Source organism: Opisthocomus hoazin, chromosome 8, assembly GCF_030867145.1.
Source record: "Opisthocomus hoazin isolate bOpiHoa1 chromosome 8, bOpiHoa1.hap1, whole genome shotgun sequence".
NCBI lineage: Eukaryota > Metazoa > Chordata > Aves > Opisthocomiformes > Opisthocomidae > Opisthocomus > Opisthocomus hoazin.
In genome coordinates, this window is record NC_134421.1 from 2,955,989 (window position 1) to 2,974,612 (window position 18,624).

The following is an 18,624-nucleotide window of genomic DNA, read 5'->3' on the forward strand; positions in this document are numbered from 1 at the left end:
TCCCAGTTCCAGCCTTCAAACCACGTCCTCCCCCCTGCTAGTAAAACTGTATCTGCAGCATCCTACCTTTCCAAGTAATAAGGGTTCTCCTGATAGAAGCACTTGTTGTCTTTCTCCATGTGGCTCAGGCGGCTGTAATCATTTGGGTAAACAAAGGACAAATGAACCTGGGAAGAAGGGAGAAAAATCAAGTAAAACCCTCATAAATACCAGATACCAGTCACCAGGTGACCCAGGCACATTTGCAGGCTGACCAGCCCTTGTGAGAGGCGGCAGGGGTTGCTCATTAACTATTTGCCTCTTCAAGGCACCCGGTAGCAGGTTTTGAGAACGGAAGACAGAAGGAAGCGTTCGGGGACGCGTGCAGGCGTGTGCCTTTTTGTCTCTCTGCATCTGTCCGTCCATCTCCATAACTGTGCATTTAACTCCTATAGCAGAGAAAGATCTAGCTGGGAGAGAGGTGGGCAAGCCCCCCTGAAGAGATGCAGGAGATCACAAGAGCCCAGAAAGCCCAGAAAGCATGTGTGGAGACCTCCAGGTAAGGCTGAGGGAGCCTCGGCCACCCAGGACACAAGTCCCCCAGGGAGCGTAGGCTTGCACTGGCACCCGGGGAGGGCAAACTGAGCTGGTGATCCATCCCCAGAAGATCTCAGCATCTGCTCTGCTACGCAGGGGAGTAATCCCTCCTATGTTGCACGCCCCACAAAGGCGAGCTGGCCCTCGAGACCAGTTTTAAGCTTGTCAAGGGGCTACAGTAGCCCCCACAAACTACAGTTCACCTCATGGGGAATAAAATCCTTGGCTATTATGAGGCTCCACGTGAAGGCGAGCTCAGCTGTTTGGTTTGAGGTCCGAGGGCCTCTGTAGATGCACCCACTTGTACCCCAGCAGGACCTGTGTGCAGTGCATAGCAGCCCTCTCCCTTCTCTTGGTGTTGCCCTCTGGCATGCACTGGGATGCTCAGACCTGAACACCAAAGGGTGAAATCTGCCCAGGAGCTTCAAACCAGTGGAGGCCCATGGTAAATGGGGTCTCCTTCCTTCCTCCTTGTGCTCCCCTGGGCGAGTACGTGCTCAAGGAACCAAACTTACAAACTGGAGTCCCTGGTAGCGCTGCAGAGGAAATCCATTCACCAGGTAGCTGGGCTTGTACGGGCAGTCTGGCAAGGCTCGGCGCAGGCGAGACTTGCTGAGCAGAGGCACTGAGAAGAAGAAACACGTAGGCAAGCTTTACCGGAGGAGCCCTGCCGCAACCGACGCACCAGCTTAGCTACTTCTGCGCCCGGTTTCTATTTCTCCATGTGAAATACTAACAGATACATAAAGCAAACTACCTTGCACAGCACGCATCTTTACATTGCACTACAGCACTTGCGCTAGAACGTCACGCCCGGGGATGTGGTGTGAGCTGGATGACAAGAAGGAGGAGCTGGGTTTAGTCTGAGCTTTGTCTCCTACAGTGACTGATACCGTACGATGCCCATCTCCTCCGCAGCGGGGAGAAAAACGCATGAGGGGACTGGAACATCTCCCCTACGAGGAGAGGCTGAGGGAGCTGGGCTTGTTCAGCCTGGAGAAGAGAAGGCTGCGAGGGGACCTTATAAATGCTTACAAATATCTTCAGGGTGGGTGTCAGGAGGATGGGGCCAAGCTCTTTTCAGTGGTGCCCAGCGACAGGACAAGGGGCAATGGGCACAAACTGAGGCACAGGAAGTTCCGTCTGAACATGAGGAAGAACTTCTTCCCTCTGAGGGTGACGGAGCCCTGGCCCAGGCTGCCCAGGGAGGTTGTGGAGTCTCCTTCTCTGGAGATATTCCAGCCCCGCCTGGACAAGGTCCTGTGCAGCCTGCTCTGGGTGACCCTGCTTCGGCAGGGGGTTGGGCTGGGTGACCCACAGAGGTCCCTTCCAACCCCCACCATTCTGTGATTCTGTGATTCTGTAATCTTTCTCGGCTGTCCTACTGCACGTGCTGGGACAGGCTGCAGCTACCTCCTCAACTGCTTTGCAAGTCTTACCTTTGTAAAGAGTGTCCCGGGGGTCAGGCTTCAGCATGTCAGCTGGGTGCGCCTCGCTGCCCGCGCTGTCAGCGGGCCGGCCTGTGTGACTGGCCAACGTCTGCGGGATGTGCCCAACCTCGTCCATCTTTAAAAGCGTCTCGTCTAGAAACCAGAGAGAGAACGGAAGGGGGAGGAAGGGCTACTTCGTCCTCTGTCCCAAAAAACACCCTTCCCCGGTGTCAGCTCTTTCCAAATGGCATTGCATCCATGGCATTAATGCTGTCGCTGGCATAGCAATGCCTCAATGGGGCAGATCAGGAGCTTCACTGCAAAGACACCGCGGGAAGGTCAGGCTTTGACTCAGAAAGCTGGAAATACAGAGGCTGAGGGGCAGGAACATGGCTATCACTGAAAGCAAAGAAACACCGTGATGAGTAATGGAGGAGAATGACCTCCTGCCTTAGACACACCACCAGTGGTGTGCTGAAGAGCCCCATGCTGGTAGGAATTACTGGGCACTTCTGAAAATTTCTTTTAAAAGGAGACAGAGAAGAAGAATGGGAGGAGAAACCTGAGCAGCAGATCTTTCTCCTGTGCTGGAAAAGGACCAGGACCCTGGGGCGAGGCCTTCAGTGGCCAAGGAGGACAACGGTCCAGCAGGGTAACGGAGACCCACAGCAAGCCAGGAGCAACAGAAAGCTTAAACTGAAGACTGGGTATTGGTTACGCTTTTTCTTCGGTGCTGCTTCCAGAGGACTTCATGTCTCCAGGGATTTTACTCTGAGACAACGGGAACGGAATCAATCTCCAGGAGGGAAAGACAACACGCTTCCAAGAACACTGGGGCTACTGTTAGCAACTTTTGGGTATTGAACAATGTGGGAACCCAGAAGGAACGGGATGATGTGTGATACAGTCAAAGGCTGACACGGAAGAGGGAAACACTGTATGGGGAGAAGGTGCCAGATGAAGATGAGACTGCAGCACTGTGCCCAGCCCCGAAGGGATATTCTGGGCTGTGAGTCTCCCCTATAACAGGGAATGAATAAGAAGAAAAGAGCTGAAGGAAAAAGGAAGGGGACACAAAAGCTAGCTGAAAGCCTAGTCCTGGATGAATGATAGGTTTCAGAAAATACAGCAGCAGGTTGCAAGTCAAGACAGAGCGAACAGACGTCTTGATTACATCAGGGAGTGTTCCATGGGCAAAAGTGTTGGCATGGAAAAAACCCAGAGATGTTGGAAGGCAACAGTGGTAGATACGGAAAGGGGGAATGCTGGCAGAGAAAACTGATGCTGACAAAGCTAGAGAAGGGTAAACAGGACTAAGGAGCTCCTATATCAATGAAGGTATCACTTGATGTGCTAAGCAGGGTTTACAAAACAGGAGGGACTGGGCTGATGTGCTTGCTGCAATCCAGCAGCAACTGGAAGAGGCCTGAGGCTGAGATAGCAGAAATCAACATCCCCAGTGTTGCTAGTGTATCTGACTGTGTCCAGCACCCAGAGCAAAATCTCCTGGAAGTGCTCCAGCAGCCCCTGCTCCCTGGTTGTGCCCAGCTGCCAGCGCACCCCCACAGCTCCCGTGTTATGGGCCTCACGTTCCCCCTGGCTCTCTGCAGGGAATCTCCATCCCACGTTACTCGCATGTCTGCAACAGTTCTCACCCTGGCAGACTCTCCTCTCCGCCGCTCCTCACCGCCTCTAGATTTCCCTGAAATAATGTTCCAGTCCTACTTCCAGTTCTCCTATGCTTAATAACGAGTCACACTCTTGCCTGGAGGTCTCTCTCCTGACCTGTCTCCACTTCTTTCTTGTAATGATCTGTACGCATGGTATTTGCCAGGCTAGACTATGATGCAGGGTGAAACACCGCTGATACGTTTCAGAAGAATGGGGAGGTGCTCGAGGAAACCTGTGGTGAAGATACTTACTGGCAAAAAGGGAGAGGTATTGGGAGTCAATGACTTTGAACCTCGCTTCTGGGTCATTCAGTCTCCACTGGAACAGAGAAACACATTAAAATGAAGTGCTTATGGAGTTAACCAAGCCTGAACGAAAGGAACAGGCACAAGATGTATTTTCACCAGATGGGCTCACAGCTCCCTCTTTCTCCTTCTTATGACTGAGTTTACCTAGCAGGAGAAGACTGGGAATGAGCTGAGATCCCCCAGGACACATCCAAAGCAGGAAAGGACAAGAGCTGCAACAGAGACCAGAGAGAGCAGAACTACCCCAAGCAAGCGGAGGAAAGGGTCCTGACACGTAGCCAGGACTGTCCCACACAGAAGCAGGTAAGGGCTCTGGCAGGGATTAGATGCATCTCATGCAAAGAAGTGCTGGGGCCCGGGAAAGGAGGGAAGTCGTTACAAACGTCACTCCCGAGCTCTGCGGGGACGCATACACAGCTCAGCTCAGACTCACTGCTACTTCCACATGGTCTGTTCCTCTGTCATCCTGCTTGTGCAGCACCTCAAAATAGTACCTGCCTGCAGCTGACAACCTGCGAAGAACAACGTGTCTGTCACCAAGAGCACTGAGGAACATTTCTTAGCTTGTCAGCAGACAATGACTGAACCTAATTCTCAGGGTGAGCAGGGCTAGGACTGCCAAGAAAATCCAGATGCTGACAGCGAGACAGGTAGCTTCCCTTGTGCACCTGGAGTGCTCCAGACCCTTCTCAGTTAATTCTGAATAGCTCCCTTTCAGTCTTGCCTGCTGGGTTTTGGCCTCTGGGAAACCTGGCCAGCTCCAAGGCAGGAAGCTCGGGATGCAGTTCATATAGAGGAGTCTGCGTCTCCTGGTGGCTGCTTCCTCCAGGGAAGAAAAACTCAGTGTGGTATTTCGGCAGTGAATCAGCAAAGCAACTGGCACAGGTGCGGATGTGTCACTTCAGCTTTGGCGATACCCCAGAGTAATCCCTTTCTCTATATCGCTAAATTCTTCAGAACAAGCCTGGGTTCGTTTTCCTTGTCCTTGTGATTTCCTGCCCGTGTGCAGAGATGGCTGGGAACGAGGGGCTCCGCTCACTCACCTCACCATCTTCGATTGCTGGCTGTGAAATTTGCCAAACTCCCCTGGTGCGGTCCACTCCTTCCCTGTCTGTGAAGAGACAGAAAACGCTCTAGTTAAAATGTGTTTCTTCCCTGGTTACTGCACTTGGACTGATGAAGAGGGAAAACTGAGCTACTCCTCTTGGTAAGCTGTCTGTGAGATCCACAACCTGTGGACAGATTTAAGCCCCTTAGCCACGAACACGGGGCTCCCAACAGCACTGCCAATATGTAACTGGCTTAAGGTATGTTGTGCCATACCCATCCGGCATCTTTGGCGGTGGTGTCTGTAGTTGGGCAGGAAAAGAAACTTGGACAGTCCAAGGAAGTATGTAAGGCAGGAAGGTCTCCGTCCCCACAGAAACACTACAGTCTTGATGGAAGAAGCCATGCAGCATGCACTGTACCTTGCCAACACTGGCCAGCAGCTGGAGGCCAGAGGTCTTTTCATCTGGACTCAGCCAGAACTCAGCATTGTCATCCGCAGCAATGGCAAACTGAAACTCCCCTGTTGAGAGACGGAGGGAGTAAGCAGGGCTCTGGGGTAAGGGCTTGGGCACAGAACAGATCCCGCTCCTCTAAAATGCTGTCTTCACCATTTTTCCTGGTGAGATGATACCTTCCGTTTATATATTACCAACCCCGACCCCTTTGAATCTCTCTGACTTCTCTAACTCTGCAGTAATTGAAAACAAGACTTCACCGATGCAACTGCTTCATTATCCCTCCTGCACCGGCTTCACCTGACATCTAACCATGAAAGCTAACGAGCCCATGCAAAGTCTCCCTGCCTCCACTTTTGTTTCCAGACCAGACTTCTGTGTGAGAAGCTGTGTTTGGATGGAGGAGCGTGCACGTGGAGCTACGAAGGGAGCCAGAGATGCTTGAGTCTCATTGTTCTGGCTGGGGTTACAGGGCTGGTGGTCGAGGGCCAGTGGACCAGGAGGTGTGGGTGAGTGCCAGCAGGCTGCTCCGGGGAGCAGCACGCAGATGGGCGGACTAGATGACCCACAGTGGTCCCTTCCAACCCCGACACAGCATGGTCGGGGTTGGCAGGGACCTCTGTGGGTCACCCAGTCCAACCCCCCTGCCGAAGCAGGGTCACCCAGAGCAGGCTGCACAGGACCTTGTCCAGGCAGGACTTGAATATCTCCAGAGAAGGAGACTCCACAGCCTCCCTGGGCAGCCTGGGCCAGGGCTCTGTCAAAGAGCTGCTGTCAGCTGGTGTTCATGCACCCGGGGAGCAGCAGGAACATCAATGATGTCATGTACAGTCCCGTGCACGCGAGGGAGGGAGGAAAAGCTCAGGGATTGCTCGTGCCCCTCTGCACGCCAAGGGGCTGTGCATTCACAACAGCGTTGTTTTTCATCTGTTTTCTGTGCTTTCCTTTCCAGCCTACAGGGGAGGCAGATGTCCCCGCGCCAAGGCCACGGCCAGCCACGCACACCTGGGCTGCCCAGGTGAGGGACCTGGCAGGAGGGACCTGGCGTTGGGCTTGCCGGGGTGTGGGCACCAGTGGTTCAGCGCCAGGAGGGGAGGGAGGGCCAGGTGAGAAGAGACGCGAGCGGCGGCACAGCAGCCTCAGAGCCCTCACCGTCGGTGAAAGGATGCAGGTAGCCAAATATACGGAGACCGTAGTTGGTCCATTTTGGGGACACAGCCAGCTTCTTCAGAGTAGTTCGTGTCTGAGGTGGAAGAAGAAAAAAAATAATAATTAGATGTGACAGGAACAATGAGGGACACAAAAAAACCCTGGGACAGATGGGCGGAGGGAAGTATGAGGTTTGCTCTGGGAGGAGGATGGGGCACAGTATGTGATGGAGGCAGTGGGAGAGAGCAGGCCAGATGAGAGACCAACTGCTGCTGCAGAGGGGAGAGCTGCGTGGGGGATGCCGGTGAGATGGTGGTGATGGGACGGACGTGGTGTTCGTTAGCCACTTGGAGGGAGAGCACCAAACACAGGGTTCCTTCACCCCGTGTCCGAGGCCTGGCAGGTCAGCATGGGTAAAATGAGCCTTCCCCGTGCAGCATAAGAGCTGCCACCACTGAACCCTTGTGAAAGCTCCCCGCTCCCTCAGCAGGAGGACAGAGGAGGTGACGGAGAGGGACAGGGACAGGAGGCGAAGGGAGCAGGGACAATCCAGCTGGGAAGCAGAGCTGGGAAGCGTGGGACAGAGGGTGTTGCGGTCTTACTCACGTGGGGAAAGAGGGGGAAGTGGAGGTTCTTCCTGAGCTGCTCAGTGGAGCTGCCGCACCAGTCCTCGAACACGTGCAGATTGGCCTGGCCCTGGAACTGGGGGGCAGAAGTGGGGCACCATGAGTTGCTGTGTCCCTCCCCTGGGTCCCTCCCCTGTTCTGCCAACCTTGGCCACGGCCCCCGGCACTGGAGTGCTTGTGAGAGCAAAGGAAGATGCTGCTGCAATGGGCTGGTCTGCAGGAGACGTGGGTCCAGACCCGTTTCTCGTCTGCTGAGCGGGGCTGTCACAGGTGACATTCTGAACTGTGACAATGCTCAGGACATCTTGGTTAAGTGGCTGGAGTTCACTCCATTTTGCTCCATCAAGGAGGTTTTTAACCAGAGGGCTGTGCTCTGAGGATGCTGTGTGGGACACGCTGTAGGGTGGCCACAGGCCCCCATGATTCAGCAAAGAGAGTGTAGGGTCTTATGTCCTCCAGGAAGGTGTTTTGGACTCCCTCACCACTTCAGGGCTATTTTCCTGCCCCAAAGAAGAGTGGACACCTTGGGAGGGGAGATGGCAGATCCCCTTCTCAGAGCATGCCTGCGAGGTGAAGCTCATGGAGAACGGTGGGGAGAGGGAGACGGAGGCTTAGCAGGGTGGGGAGCAGCAGCGCAGGTAGCTCAGCAGCAGCACGGCCTCCGCGTGCCCACAGAGACGCAGAAACGCTGTGGGGTCCCTCCCAGACAGGCAGGAGGGTGTGTAGTGTGGGTACAGATGGCTGTCCCCACCACCCAGCCGGCCCCGCCAGGAGAGGCCATCAGTGCCCGACGGAGACCCGGAGCACAGCTTTGCTGGGACAAGCTTGCTGGCTGCCACGGTATTTCAGCCATACGCTCCTCGAGGGACAGACTTGCTTTTTGTCAGAGCCATGCAGAAGGGAGGAGCTGGCTGTCCCCCAGCAAAGTCCGAGCTCTCCGTGTGCAACCAGCGGAGCTGGATGCCGGAACCCTCCTCGCAGCACCGGCATCCGACAACAAAGAATAAATAAGCTGGAGACTGCAGAAGCTACCTTAGATGGGGAAATGCTGAAGAAAGGAATAGGTTGCCTTGGGATCGGGGAGGTTTTGCTGCTGCTGTCTTGCCTAGATAAGGGCTGCGTGAGCAGGGCCGGGGAAACCGCCTGAACAGCACCTAAATGTCTACAGATGGCAGCAAATTCTTAATTTTTCCTGGGGAGTCTCTCAAGCAGAGCTGAAGCAGCAGGGTAGAGGAGGGCCCAAGCCCTCCGTGCACTCCTGGCACAGAAACTGCTTCACGGAGCTCTTTTTCCCAGCATAGCAGGTTGGGGGTTTGTTCTGTAATAAACCGGGGCTTGATGGAAGGACGCGGAGCAGACTTGGCCTGGCAGCAGCTTATGCAGTCATGCTCCCTGCGAGCTGTGGGCTTTAGTCATGCACGTGAAAACCATCTCTGCGTGCCAGGCAAAACACATTCACAAGCACTGCTGTTCATGAGTGGTCTCGTCAGCCCTCTCTCACTGGTGTCCACACTGCCAGGGCTTGACTGACGTCTGCAAGCTCCTGTCATCCCCCACTACTATCTCCTCTTCTTTCCTCCTCTGCTGACATCCCTCAGCCTGGATTCTGCCCATCGAGCAAGAGGAAAAACAGCGAGACAAAGTGGATGTAATTCCCCAGAGTGATGCTGCACAAAGCCAGAGAGGAACTACACAGAGGGCTTGGGGTGATGGATGCAGCCAAGAGAAACCTGGGACTCCACAGGGGCTTGCGATACAAATAAATCACTGGAAGCAGGACCAGTGCTGAACTGGAACGTAATTGCTGGGCAGTCGCATGCCCCTTGGCCAAATCCAGGTTCAAACCCAAGGGTCTTACACTTCTTTTCTCAGCCAAACCAAACAATGGCAAGTGTTGTTTCTTGTGGAACACGAAGCGAAATGAACAGTCTGGGCTCCCACAGCGAGTCACAGCCAGAAGCTGAGGCTTAAGGCAGCCTGCTGCCGTCCCCAAGCGATGCTGGTGTTTCTTCTGAAGAGAATTGTTTGCACGCTGCAGATAGCGGGCTCGGATCTCTCTCCAGTGTAGCACAACACTCCCACACCGTGGAGAGGCCGGCACTGGAGTCCCCTCCCGGTGAAGACAGACCCAGGGGATGCTCCTGAGGCTCAGGACTACGATGGAGCTGGGCTGGCTCGGGCGCGGGGTGGCCCAAACGCCAAAACAGATCTGTATGAGGGAAGTCCCAAAAGCTAGACTTGCTGAAATATTTCCAGAGGAAACCTGGACCAGTCCCATCCTAATACAATAATTTACTGCAGAGTTTGGCAGTATTAGGGAGTGGGCAGCCTGCTACAAAATAAGGCGGACACCACTCTACTAGGTGCTCCACCAATGCTGTAAGAGATGGTCCCTGAGATGGACACCCCTGTCTCCAAAGTCTTTACAAAGCTACCTGAAAGGAGATTCTGGCAGGAGCTAATCAGATCGCTTCACTCTCCTGTGCTCACAGCTATTAGAAACAATTAACTGGTAAATAAGAAGAGTATCTTGCATGCAGTTTCAGAGTCTTTTCTAAAGCAACATATTTTGTCCTGAGCTACAGCAGCCTAACTTACTCTCTGCTTCCTCCGAAAGGGAAAATAAGAACATTCTTGACAGATAAGTGCTGGCTGCCCAAAGCGCTGCTCTGGGACTGAAAACTGAGCTAGGCTTTAATTTTAGGCCCCCACAAGTCATCGGTGCAGCAGCTGTTTTGAAACCCTATCACCTCTGTCCCTCCAACCCAACTCACGGCTGCCCATTGCAGGCAGCTGAGAAATTCCTTCGTTTGCTATTCGGGTCTCCTCCGGAACACGCAGTAAAAATGTCCCACCTGGGGCTTTTGCAGATTGCAGCAACAGATAAACGCACCATCATTCCCAATTCATGCACACAGATCCTGAGAAACGTCGATGGGACTTTCTAAAACATGGCTACTGAGTTTGGGTTCCCAGCTTGTAACTACCTAGCCCTGGCTTTCAAAGGGCTGGAAATTCCGGACCTGGTAAGCAACAAGTGAAGTTCCCCTTCTCCCCTTAAAAACATCTGCTTTGAAAATTTTGGATAGACCGATTTGGCCAGAACCAGGAACAGAAGTCAAGAGTCTGGGTTTTTGGTGGGAGCTGGTATCAGGCGGTCTGTGGCTTCCCATTTAGAGGGCTACTCCTGACCTTTGGCTTCCTCCCCATCCCAACCCCACCTCCCAGCTGCTTATCTGCACCCTGCTGAAACAGCAGCATTGCAAGGACCCAGCTTGGATCCGAAGCGGGCACAGGTCGTGCGCAAGGGCAGTGTCAGCATGGCATGACCGTGCCCAGGAGCGCGCGTGCAAGAGCTGTTCTTCCCAAGGAGGTCTGGGCAGGCTGATGCCCTCCTGAGCACAACGCCACGGGCACGAAGTGACAGCACTGCCCGAGGGAAGGGACAGCTGAACCTTAACACACGCAGGGAGGTGAAAGCTGGGACAGCCCCATGTCGGTGTCGACGCAGCAGCCCCTGCGGCTCCGGGAACGCGGCTGGGCTCCCAGCCCCAGCGCAGACCCTTCCCGTTGACCGTGCTGAATTCACGCCCGCCTGCAGCCCCAGCTTTGCCTTAAGAGGCTTTGGCATTTCCGCTTCCTTCTAGCACGGAATTTTAGATTATCATCCCCTCCTAGGAAAACAGACCGCAAAGGAGGATCGGGCACAGAGAGCACAGACCTCTCTTCCCAGCCCAGACCCCCAGGAGGGTGGCACCACCCACCCACCAGCTCCCGGTCAGCAAGGAGCCCCAGGGAAGAAAGGCGAAGCAGCAGCAGCAGCAGAGGCCGGGGCCACGGCAAGCAGCAAAGCTGGGGGGATTGCAGCAGCGCAGACACGACCCGCTGCCCTGGAAGCGGAGCAGGATGGAGAAGAGAGGTCTTTCCTAATTTAATCCCGGGCGGCTTTGGCATCGCGGAGGCAAATCAAGCTGCGTAGCTGCGTGCAGCCCAGCGAACGCGCGGCGCCGGGGATGGGAAACGGGACACAGAGAGGGCCTGAGCTAGGAAAGAAAGGCGGCATTGTGCTGCCAACTGGAAACTCCGGAGTTCATAAGGGTCTTCTGTCTCGGCAGAGCGGCCGCGGCCCCTCCTCCTGCCTGGCCCAGCTCCCCTGCCTGGGTGACATTCAGCAGCCAGCAGCTGGGCTTTGCTGCGAGCTCTGCCGTGCCCGGCACTTGCGGGAATCCATCAAGACAAGTTAGCAACAGAGCCCCCCTGTCTCGCGTGAGCAGGCAAGGAAGGGACGTGGGCAGGGACAGAGAGAGCTGGAATAGCTTTAGCTTTTAGTCCTCTAAGCAAAGGGTGCTTCCTCTTAGGGCAGGCTGGGGGGCAAGGGGGTGGCCTGGCACAACGCCCTGGTTTCATGCAGCACCCATGCACCTACACAGGCACTGCCTGCAACAGGCTGCGCTCCCAGACATCCCTCGCACCTCCTTCCAGCAAGAAGGAAGCCCTGAGGCTGCACAGATGTGAAGAGGGGACATTTTAAATGCTGCCCAGTGCTGCCCAGACCTTTCTCCCCCAGAGCCGAAGAGAGGTTTTTGCAGAGGTAAACGAGAAGGATGGAGCTAACCAGCTGCATTTCTGAAAATCCCCCCACACCTACGGCAGTGCCAAGTGGGGACACTCCAGGGACCTAAGCTCTTTTCAGTGGTGCCCAGTGACAGGACAAGGGGCAATGGGCACAAACTGAGGCACAGGAAGTTCCGTCTGAACATGAGGAAGAACTTCTTCCCTCTGAGGGTGACGGAGCACTGGCACAGGCTGCCCAGGGAGGCTGTGGAGTCTCCTTCTCTGGAGATATTCAAGACCTGCCTGGACAAGGTCCTGTGCAGCCTGCTCTGGGTGACCCTGCTTCGGCAGGAGGGTTGGACTGGGTGACCCACAGAGGTCCCTTCCAACCCCTACTATTCTGTGATTCTGTGATTCTGTGAAACCAAACGTCCCGCAGCTCTCCAGCCTGAGGAGGCAGTGGGTGACGCTGCGAGCTGGAAGACTTTGCCCCGGTGCCTGGAAGGGACAGTGGTGGTAGGGATCGTGTGCACGGACATCTCGAGGAAGCCAGGAGGGAGGCTGAACGCTGCTTTCCCCCCATGTGGGGTATAACTTCATTAAGGATTTCTTACGCGCACACTTTCCCACCACATTATCCAAGGCTGAAGACTTCAGCTGCCAATTTAATCGAAAGAGGAAAACAGAAACCTGTCGGTTTTTGGCCATCCTGGCTGCCAGCTCACCCTGAAATCCTGCTAATTATTTATATTTGCCAGGAATATACGTCTCTATTCAAAGCAGGCCCAGCTCCCCGACCTGTGGGAGGCAACCTGCCGCCCCTCACGCCAGGGGGAATCAGGCTTCAATTAAGTTCTTGAGATGTTGCGGGGAGGGCATAATGGGATCACAGACCCTGGGTAATTAATTTGGGCAGAGTTACAGAAAACCTTAATCGCCAGGCCAGGAGAAATTTCAGCCGGTGGTTAAGAGAACAGCAAGCAGCTCCATACAGAGCTGTGCCCGTGGATCCCTCTCCACCTCCCACAGCTGGCACTGGTGAACCGTTGGCTTCTGTTGGCAGGCAGGGTGGCTCTGCTGACCCCCTGGGTACAGACAGAGTGCCGCAGCAAGGGCAGGAAATTTTGTCTTCTAGACACCAAGGGACAGCTGGAGAAGGAGTCAGGCACTTCACAGGAGCAGCATCAGAGGGCTGATGGGGAGAACAGCAGGGTGCATGAGTAGGGTGAGGCCACCCAAACCAGCTCCCCAGTTTGGTATCTGTCTGCCCTAGGTCTCAAAGTCTTCTCGTGGCCTATCTGCCGCACACCGGCGGACACAGGGCATGGTCTGGTTCTGGGCACTGGAGGGTGACTGGTGCTGGCTGCTTCCAGGAAAGCTTTAGCTCCCGCCGCAGGGATCTGAACTGCCCAGCGCGACGGCTGGAGGCAGGCGCTTTCTGGTGCCCTGAGTGCAGGGACAGCAGCGGGCTCCCTCCCCAGGGCAGCCCCAGAGCCCCTTCTAATTTGTGTGGGTCTCTAATCACCTCGAGGAATTTAGTGAGCTGACTCCATTAGGCAAATGGCCCCTGCCTGGTGTCCCTCTCACTATCAGCAGGCTGCATTGCTCCCTTATCTGAAGAGGAATGGCGAGATAAGGGAACAGGAGAGGAAAGAACAAATGAGGCATGAAGGAAACAAAGGGAATGTTTACCCCAGTCTTCAAGGGTCACCAGAGAAGGTCTCTGTTCATCAGAAGTGCCACTGAAGTGGAGAAATCTCTACACACAATGCATATGAGTTGGACAGCAAGCAAATACCAGAGCAAGAGCAGAGCGTGACACTTCTGCATGTCACAGTCGTATATTTGCTTGTTGAGTGCTTGGCCCTGCGCCCTGCCAGCCCTGAACAGACTTCACCTTTTGGGGAGGTAGCGGGCTGCCTGCTCTCAGAGATTTGTGGGTGGGTGCTTGGTGCCTTGATGGCTGGGGGGGACACCAAATTATCAGGAATCTGGACACTCCTGTCTTTCCAGATGATTACTCGGGTCTGTAAGTGTCATTATGCCAGGAGGGGATAATAGGGAACGGAATTCTAGTGAAGCAAATGAATTTCCAGGCAGAGGTCCCTGTCTTCTGTTCTGGCTGCACAGGTCTCTAGCTACAGCTCCCTCACACAAAACGATGGAGAAAGGCACCCACCTCCGGCATCCAGGACACAGGCTTGTCCACAGCTGCGTAATTCGATTTATTCCTCCCACCTCTTTGCAGCAATTCATTCTGAAATACAAGTAAAGTCAAAACAACCTGATAAATGACCCGGAGCTGACACCTACAGAAGGTGGTTCAAGAACATGTGAGAAAACAGCAAGCTCCCAAGCTCCTTTTCGAAAGGATGGACCAGCTATCGTGGTCATAATAAGGTGAAAATGCTCCCTGGCTTTTTTCACAGCAAATTTCTGTGGTGAGCTACTGAGGGGAAAGGATACCAGCGCTTCATAACTGTTTTGCTAGCAGAGAGGTAAAACTTTGGTCACTCTCCATTTTTTTTTTTCCCCAATCCTTCTTTAAAAAAGGTCCAAGCAACAGCTCTTCCAACGCTTCCTTCAGGCTACACTACTGATGTGGTTCATTAGAAAGCTGCAAACTCTCTGACCTTACATTTCTGCTTCCATCCTGCTTAGTGCTACCTTCCTGTGCCACATACCCAGCCAGCTTCAGCCCACTGCTGCGGCTTAGTACATCTAAAATAAATTAATTGACTACAGTGGAGTCATTGTACATTAACACTGCTGTGAATCAGCTCAGATTTTGCCCTGTGGCATGCTCTCTTTCCTGCATGAAGAGAGAGCTGTCCCTTGGGGCCAGCATCAGAAAAGAAGGTCTGCCCTTCCAAGCGTTCAGAAGACATCCCAAGCCTCCTCACCTGGCGTCCCAGCTTCTGCAGATAGTAAAATTGAAGGCTTGGGTCCCCACCCGGGACATTCGTGTCTGCCAGAGCCTTAGCCAGCTCCCTCCAGCTCTCATACCCTACACAGAGGAAACAGAAAGAGATGTCAGAGCACAGGCTAAAAAAAAGAAACCACAGTGGTCACCAGAATAAACTGGTCCTTTGCGAGGCTGAGAGATCTCTACCACTGTGGAACGGTCCAGCAGAGACCAGGAGTTGTTTACATTACTTGGAGCTGGCAGAGTGACACAGAGAGAAACAGAAATTGCCTTTGTCTTCTTTAAAAGATCTTCCTTTCTTCTTATTAAATTGTTATATTAAAGATTCATCATAGTTCTAAAATACATGTCAGAGGTTTCATTGATCACTATGGGACTGGGAACCTCTTTGTAGATCCCACAGATAATCCCATTCATCAAACTAAAGACAAGCAATTATTTTTTTAACTAGCAATATCAATGAAAAAAACATAAGAACCAGATTCCTAACTGCTTTAACCACCAAAAGAGCATTATTCTGAATATGCACCTATTTGCACAACAAAAGCTTTCAATCTTCTTTCCTTGAAGGAAATGATGGCAAAGAATGCACTTGATGGGATGTTCAGCTGTAACGCCTAAAACATCAGCAGCGACGTGGTTAAGGACATCGCTATTTAAGTGAAGTCAGCTTCCAGGTTCAAAAGCAACGTCATTTGACACCCCTTCCCCCACCAGTCTGCTCAACCCAGGAGCCAGGATATGTTTTCGGTTTCCTTCTACCACTCTGTTGGCCTCCTGGGCTTAGGAGGGACAAAGATGAGCAGATGCAGTAGAATCTCGTAGCTCTCCATAACCACTGTCTGTACCACTAACGAGGCAGTGCTGGTGAGCAGAGCTCGCGCCTCCCAGCAGTGTTACGGTGGCTCCCACTCCGCAGTTTTCAGACCTGCTAAACATTTTGGCATTGAGTCAGCAACCAACCAACCTGCCAGCAGCTCAGCGCTGTGCCCACGCTGCATGACAGCTTCATTGTGAAGAGCGCAAGCGCCAAAACCTCCACGAGCACTCGCTTCCCGCAGGCTGGTGGCAGACCAGCTCAATATCCACGCACCAGGGAGCGGGGCCAGGCTCTCTGCCCATGGAAATCATCCCCAAAGCTCCAGGAGGCCCAGAGAAGCCGGCTGCCTTGGTCTACAGAGACCTGAAGCTGACGGGATGTTTCCCTGAGCATGGAGACAGAATCACAGAATCACAGAATGGTAGGGGTTGGAAGGGACCTCTGTGGGTCACCCAGTCCAACCCTCCTGCCGAAGCAGGGTCACCTACAGTAGGCTGTAGAGGACCTTGTCCGGGCAGGTCTTGAATATCTCCAGAGAAGGAGACTCCACAGCCTCCCTGGGCAGCCTGTTCCAGGGCTCCATCACCCTCAGAGGGAAGAAGTTCTTCCTCATGTTCAGATGGAACTTCCTCGGCTTCAGTTTGTGCCCATTGCCCCTTGTCCTGTCGCTGGGCACCACTGAAAAGAGTCTGGCCCCATCCTCCTGACACCCACCCTTCCGAGCCCTCCGCGCTGCTCCTGAAGCCCGAAGCAGCAGGGACATGCTCTGACGGGGGAGCACAGCCCACTGCTGGGGAAACTTCCACCCTTTCAGAGCCAGCATACCCATCTTCAGCCCACCCACCCATCGTCACCCTGCTCATCCAACCCAGCAGCACAGAAGATCCACTGTGGCTGAAGTAGCAGCACGCTCCATCCGATTGCTTTGGAGAGGCCATTTGCAAGCCACATGATTTAGATCAGCTCCAAAATATCTGAGCTATGTAGAGGCCAAGGCAAACCCAAAACAAGCCCAGGAACTGGAATTCACAAACGACCCTTTGACTGATCCTCCCCAACTGTGCTAAACTCTTGGCCTGTTCTTGCACCTACAAACAAGGTTGCAAAACTCCGTCTCTACTTGCTCCTGATTCTGGGTGCTCCAGGGTCTGGCAGAGGTGAGCAGAAAGCAAAAACGCTGAGGCCACCTCCTCTGATGTGGTGAAAAGAAGAGGACAATTAATGAAAAGAAAGAGCAAGAGATGTGGAAAATGTGAAAGTACGTAGTCAGAGATGCGACCGAGAGCCAAGACTCAGAGCCAACGAGGACGTCCTGCTCTCCTGACGTGAGTGTTGCCTTAGATGTGCGGGTTCCATTCAGGCCCTGTTAGCTGATGTTCAGTCACAAATTTCTCATCTAGGTCTTCCCACCCCCAGATTCTGATCTGAAGTTACAGGTTTAAGTCTATGACCAAAAATATCAACATCAATATTTATCTTCCGCAGGAGATTTTTCAGTCAGACACTCCGGGTGAGTAACCTACTGATTAACGCAGCTAAGCACATCTCGTGCTTTGCTTCAGGGATTGACTGTCATGGGAAAGAAATTCGAGAAATTCCTGTGTCTTCACAAAAAAATAACATCTACCTGGTGAGCTTCCACCTTGTTGAGAGCAACGAAGCAGGAACCACTGTGTCTGAGTGTCCTGCAGCTGGACGGACACGTGGCCCCACTTGCAACGGGGCTGACACAGACGTTGTAGTTCGCACGGCATTCAGCACTCACTACTTCCAGGGCTCACTGCACCAGTGGGAGAGGAGAGCAAAGGTTTTTTTTCAGAGAGACCCAGATGAGTGGGACTGGCTAAATTAGAGAGGAACCAATTAAAGCAGGAATAAAAAACCGGCAACAAAAAAGTCGATTCACTCCTGGAGATCCACCTAGGGAGGACACCAAGAGAAGCAGGTTTTATCTTTTGCGCGGAGGGGAGAGATTATCTGATTTCATTGCTAAACTCAGGACTTCACTGCTCTGCAGAACAAGTTCAGGATGAAGCGTCAGGAACCCGTGTCTCCTGGGAAGAGGCTGCTGGCCACTGTGGCCGGCTCGTCTCCGCTTCGGCTCCCGCGCACGGCTGGCACGCAGCCCGCTCGCAGCAGGCATGGAAGCCCGGCTGCACGCAAGTGCCAACGGCTGCCATTTCTCTGACCCTTAGAAAAGAGAAGAAACAGAGGGGCAATTCCCTGTGCTGTACAAACATTTACCTAACACTCACATCAGCCAAACACGGAAGAGACAAAACAGCTCGGAATTAATCTGGAGGTAGCGATTTCCTTGCTGGGTAATTTGTACTTTGGCTGGCTAATTTCCCAGCATGGTAGGAAATGATTTTCGGAAAATAATAGGATAAACACTCCCCTCAGAGAAAGTTCTTGGCACTCCAGTTTCTCTCTAAAGACTGGCTTTTCCTTGGGGATCTCCATGGGGCACCCTTGGAGAAGAACCTGGCTTTGCCCATGTGTTCCTCGCTATGAGGAGGGAAGGAGCTACAGAAAAGAGACAGAGCTCCTCCAGCTTCCTGTAGCCAGAAGACCTGCCGAGGCCAACCGCTGGCTGAGGACACAGAGAAGGTTTTCTCCCCAGCACATGCCACAGGATTCAAGACCTCTCCTTGCAGGTACCCTCTCCTACGTGATGGCTGGAGAGCAGAGCCCTGTGGCTACGTCCACTGCTCTGTCTCAAGAGCACCAGATCGAGGTGACCCACCACAGGTTCAACCCGTGCTTGAGGTCTCCATCAGCTCCGCACAGCAGCCCAGCTGCTGCAGCACTTTCTTGATGGCTATTTAAAGTCAACAAGAATACGCCTGGAAAAAAGCAGTAGGCGGCAACTAAAATACCTCAGCAAACACTTCAGTATTACTAAGATGGAATGCCAGAACTATTAGCTTTGATGGTTTTGCTCCAGCCCCTCTACAAAACCGGTTCTCGTTAGGACAGGAAAAGGCAAAAAAATGTAAAGGGAGAAATCAAAGGCTCGGGTAAAGCCTGTCCCACAGCCAGGTGAATAGGTGAAGATG

At 53.5% G+C, this 18,624-nt stretch overlaps 1 protein-coding gene across 1 annotated transcript in view; it reads right to left on the bottom strand.

Annotated features, from left to right (window-relative positions):
- The window catches only part of B4GALNT3 (beta-1,4-N-acetyl-galactosaminyltransferase 3), a 71,612-nt gene that overhangs the window by 13,087 nt on the left and 39,901 nt on the right, over window positions 1-18,624 (bottom strand). The window contains exons 2-12 of the mRNA XM_075428861.1: window positions 14,723-14,826; window positions 13,999-14,076; window positions 7,246-7,341; window positions 6,643-6,733; window positions 5,455-5,555; window positions 5,029-5,096; window positions 4,419-4,497; window positions 3,929-3,995; window positions 2,016-2,159; window positions 1,092-1,201; window positions 67-167 (exon numbers count right to left, since the gene is read on the bottom strand). Coding sequence (XP_075284976.1) covers window positions 67-167; window positions 1,092-1,201; window positions 2,016-2,159; window positions 3,929-3,995; window positions 4,419-4,497; window positions 5,029-5,096; window positions 5,455-5,555; window positions 6,643-6,733; window positions 7,246-7,341; window positions 13,999-14,076; window positions 14,723-14,826 — 1,039 coding nt within the window. The remainder of the gene's footprint in view (window positions 1-66; window positions 168-1,091; window positions 1,202-2,015; window positions 2,160-3,928; window positions 3,996-4,418; window positions 4,498-5,028; window positions 5,097-5,454; window positions 5,556-6,642; window positions 6,734-7,245; window positions 7,342-13,998; window positions 14,077-14,722; window positions 14,827-18,624) is intronic.